This window comes from Microtus ochrogaster, chromosome 2 (assembly GCF_000317375.1).
Source record: "Microtus ochrogaster isolate Prairie Vole_2 chromosome 2, MicOch1.0, whole genome shotgun sequence".
NCBI lineage: Eukaryota > Metazoa > Chordata > Mammalia > Rodentia > Cricetidae > Microtus > Microtus ochrogaster.
The window spans coordinates 59372244-59376787 of NC_022010.1; the positions used below are offsets into that span (position 1 = coordinate 59372244).

The 4544-nt window shown below is 39.6% G+C and overlaps 1 protein-coding gene and 1 pseudogene across 1 annotated transcript; one reads left to right on the plus strand and one right to left on the minus strand.

The window, feature by feature from the left end:
* Positions 1 to 409, plus strand: part of LOC106144210 — a 4853-nt pseudogene extending 4444 nt beyond the window's left edge.
* A 2115-nt stretch (positions 410 to 2524) lies between these two features.
* LOC101990288 (resistin-like gamma) lies at positions 2525 to 4255 on the minus strand. Its single transcript, XM_005345041.2, has 4 exons — positions 4153 to 4255; positions 3834 to 3985; positions 3282 to 3362; positions 2525 to 2791 (listed from the first exon to the last, which is right to left on the minus strand). The coding sequence occupies exons 2-4, from the start codon at positions 3958 to 3960 to the stop codon at positions 2664 to 2666; spliced, it is 336 nt and encodes a 111-aa protein (XP_005345098.1). The 5' UTR covers positions 3961 to 3985; positions 4153 to 4255; the 3' UTR covers positions 2525 to 2663.
* Between the last annotated feature and the right edge of the window lie 289 nt (positions 4256 to 4544).

A 4544-nucleotide genomic window follows, 5' to 3' on the forward strand; every position in this document is an offset into this window, starting at 1 on the left:
TGACTTGGAAAGACTGATTGGAGAGGTCATGCAGAAACTGCAGAGCTTTTGGAACTTGGGTTTGATGGCAATATTTGTTGGGCACAGAATAAAGTGTTTGGGGCCAGTGGGCTGCTTTGAAAAACTCAGAGTGCTCATAGGAAAGCTAGTGGCCAGTCCAACTACAGCATCTCTGTGCCTGAGAGAGAACTGATTCTGCAGCAGCCCCACCCCCACCACCATTGTGAAATTACAGCCCTGGAGTAAGTAAGGAAAAATTGTCTGTCTATTTTGAATGTATGAATGTGTCCACAGTCTGTTTCTGATTGGTCTTGAATGTGTGAATCTACTGCGTTCTGTGTTTCTTGGTTATAGCTCAGCTGTTACTATTGTAGCCAGACTCCTCAGGATTCACTTCTGGGTATCCTAGCCATTAGATCTAATGTAATAGGTATAATGGTTGTTCTGTCTCTTTAAGAGACAAGCCACACCAACTCCCTCCCTGCTTGCAGCCTTAGGCTCTCTCTTCTGTCTCCCTCTTAAAGAGACAGCTTCTGTCTCTTTCCTCTCTCTTTCTCTCCTCTTCTCCCCTTTTCCCTTCCCCTCCATAACCCACCTAACAAATATCCAACCTCACTCTGCATGGTGTGCCTATCCTTCTGTCTCTCACCCACCACCACCACATAGCTCACCACCGGGGACCTGCCACCTTCGGAGACCTGCTGCATGGTCTCATGTACAATCCCTGCCTAGGACTGGCTGTTCTTGGGAGTTTCTGCCCACTACCTGTCACTACTTGGATTCCTGCAGCAATTTTTAATAATCCATTACAATGGGGATTCAAATGTCATTTAGATATGGATAATATTAAACTTGTTTTATGCAGTTCTACTTTGTTAAATGTCTGGATCTGCAACTGGGTTATGACTTGGCCCTTTTCATGCATTTAAAGCTTCTATGTAACAAGACAGCTGAAGGGATTATTAAGTTTATTGGATGTGGTTAAAAATCTTTAATATCTGTAACAAAAATTAGCTTAAAGCTTATAACATGAGGTTGGTAATTAAGAATCTATGTACAAGTAATCTTAAAGAAACCATGTGAAATGATTCCATTCTGTTATATAAGCAACATGCAAAAAAAAAGTCTAATGTCAATGTAAATTTGGCTTCAGAGCTTGGCCTGCACAGGGTTTAAATAAATTAAATTAGCTATCATTTATACAGTAAGATATCCTCATTCAAAGGGAAAGACATAGCTACTTATAAATATGACTCTAGCTTGTATCAAGTTGACAAACATTCCAACCCGGGAATTGACCCATATCAACTTAATATACAAACACATCATTATTCACATCTAACTCTTCATTCATGGTTTATCCCAAAGGTCTCATATTGATATTAATATCATGATATAAAACATAAATAACTCATGGGTTCTTAGCTCATGCAAGGGAAGCTGTTCAGTCTTGAACTTAACTTACCATGGAAGAAAATGCTCATTCCATACTTGTATTCTGGTTCTTAATTCCCCCTCCATCCCATGTGTGTGCGTGTATACAAGCATATGTTGGTAGGCTGGAAGTCAATCTGTAGCATTGTCCTCAGGTTCTGTCCACTTTGTTCTATCACTATGCCCCAATTTTGTTACTACAGTTACCCTGACTAGACAGTAAGTTAAAGAAATCTGCCTGTCTGTACTTCTTCAACACTTGGATGACTAGTATACACTGACATGTCTGGCTAGTTTATGTGAGTTTTAGATATAAAAGTGGGTTCTTCATGGCTTTTAGCTTTGAGAATCCTATTGTTATAATTAACAATATGGGAAGAGAGATTTTTTGTAATTGTAGTCAATTTAATTTTAATTTTAATTAATAATATTTTTAATCTTTTTAGTTGTCAATAATCACAATTAAAATTATTTTGGCAGTCTAAAGTTGAAATGTGTATTATACCCTCCTGTAAAGGTTCAAAATTAGAAGCTCCATACCTTATGGAACACTTAATGCTCAATTACTTCTTTGCTTTTTTAACATTATCATCAACATTTTAAATTATTTTTTGCTTTGTAAATCTGTAAATTTTTTATGCCCATATAAGATGCATTATCATAATTCTCAGTGATAGGTGATGACTGTGGTGTTATTTTGCCATACATGAGGCATATGATTGGGGAAGAAGTCACCTTAAAGCCATCACAGGCACTTGAATTGGAAGGAGTATATCTGAAAAGATAGAGCATAGATATTTTAGATTTCCCTCATCTGCCCACACTTTACAATCTTCCAAATCTCACTGTTGCAGATTGTTGGATCCCATAAAACCATGCTATTCCACTCCTCTGCACTTCATGCCATCCATATACTTATACATTTTATTAAAATGGGGGAGTGTCATTGTTCCCATTCTTTTCATGTCTTACTTGACCACCCATCTCAGATACAGTGAAATGAAATCATTGAGAGAGTAAAACTGTTTTCTGGCAACACACACCAACAGCTAGGTATAATAACATTAAAGACAGAAACACATGTGAATGCAAATCTGTTTTTATTTCTTAAGAAGCAGGATTATTGTGTAATATGAATTCATCGCAGGGGCAAGGAATCAGATTTCATGGGTGAGATCACAGTTTTTTATAATCATCATTTCAAAACTAGATTCTCAGCCTCCTCATTCTCAGGCCAGTTGGCAGCAGCGGGCTACGGTCCAGTCTATGACTGGACACAGGCAGTGGCAAACATTTTCATTCTGTACATTCCAAGATCCACAAGCGAAGCCACAAGAACAAGCAGTAGCAACCATCCCTGCATGGTTGAATGAGAAAAAGACATCAGAGACCCAGGACCATAAGAGATGGAAAGTCCCTCACTGTTCTCCCTAGAAAGCTCATGTGTTTATGTTTTGTGGGCCATAAAGTTAAATAAAATAGATTATTTAAAAGACTTGGAGTTTCACTGTCCTTCAATTAATGGTAAATTCAAATCTGTGTTGACTACTCTTCTGCCACTATAAGTGAATTGAGTGGGAAAGAAAGAGGGCCATTTCATGAATTCACAATTGAAGTCTGGGTAGATTGTGGTCATGAAGAAAGAAGTGACAGGAAGAACAAACCCAGAGTCCTTCAGTAGCATTCCTACAGTAACTGAAAAGCAGGAGGGGATACCTAGGCACCTGAGACTATGGCTCAGCTTCATGGCAGTACAAACCTGAGTTAGGAGAAGGTGGTATTAGGGAATTGATGGGGGTGGACACAGGGACACATTATTCATAAACTCTTTTTTAAGAGTTACTCACCAGCAGGACAGGAGGCTAGGGTGCCCATAGCTTTAACACTAGTGCAGGAGAGAGTCTGAGTCACAGTGGAGGGACAGCCATCTGAGTAAGAGGAAAAAAGTGATATTGCCCATGATCTTTTTTTTTCTCACCATTTCATTTTAAGTCTTCTATCTTGATCGTATAACTGTGTTTATAATTAGTCCTTCACTAACTTTTAAGATTTAGTTTCTTCATTTGTGAAGAGGAAGTAGTAAAAAGTAGAGTAGTACCTCATGAAGTGGCTGTGAAAATTAAATGAACTAACTTAAAGATTAATATTATGCCTATTTCATTATGTATTCATAAATCACAGGACCTAATATCCTTTTCTTCATCCTCATCAAAAACCCTGAATGCTTACTTAAGAGATCCAAAGGGTAGAGTACTAAGAAAAGCCCTGACTAGGAAGGCAGGGAAGAAGTGGACTGAACAGAAGTTGAGATCTTAGAGCGGGATACAAAGGATTTTAGGTTTTATGAAGAGTCAGCATGAACAAGGAGTAGCCTATGGTTTCTACTACTCATCCCTTACCTCCACAGTGGAGAAGTTTCTTGACTTTTTTCTCCAGGAGCGAGTCTAAGGTCTCCGCAGTATTCACTGGCACCATCAGCTGCAGAAGGGAGATGCAGACGAGAAGGTAACAAGTTGCAGTCTTCATCCTGTTGAAAGTCAGCGTCCTTGGGCTGGAAGAAAAAGGCAAAGAAGATGAGATCTCTGAGCTCTGGAATGGCTGTGGGGGAAAGGAAATATTCCAGAGAGAGTAGGGAGGGAGAGACAGAAGTCACCAGGCTGTAACTGTGTTTGCTGTTTAGAGAAGCAGAGAGAGTTTCCACAGAGCTGACTGACTCACCAGAAGCTCAGGAGTGGTTCCAGGCCTGACCAATTGAGACTCTTTAATAAGCAGTGGGGTTGCTGATCTGGGCTCCCTTAATAAATACAAGCACATCCCAGTGACATGAATGCTAAAAGTACAACTAGAAAGCCCAGATGTCTTGTAGAACAATTTTATGTGAATGAAGACACTTGATTAAGTAGAATAGGTGAGGTCCGTGAGACCGAGGAAGCAGACGTTTACTACCCTGGAAAATATGAATCTTTCAAGATTTATAGCTCCCCAGTGTTATGGAAGATACAATCAACTGTTGATTGATCAGCTGGACTGCCAGGTGGAGACTCTTTGCCCCATGGAGGTTCCTGGAAAACCTTGCAGAGAGCTCTATAGATGCAGCATCAGCGAGACGC

What these genes read in the sequence shown, in the direction of transcription:
- LOC101990288 (XM_005345041.2), bottom strand. Translation starts at nt 3,960, where the DNA reads ATGAAGACTGCAACTTGTTACCTTCTCGTCTGCATCTCCCTTCTGCAG. An exon ending in GAAACTTCTCCACTGTGGAG is followed by an intron (nt 3,363 to 3,833) that starts GTAAGGGATGAG and finishes CCTCTTACTCAG; the next exon opens with ATGGCTGTCCCTCCACTGTG. An exon ending in CCTAGCCTCCTGTCCTGCTG is followed by an intron (nt 2,792 to 3,281) that starts GTGAGTAACTCT and finishes TCAACCATGCAG; the next exon opens with GGATGGTTGCTACTGCTTGT.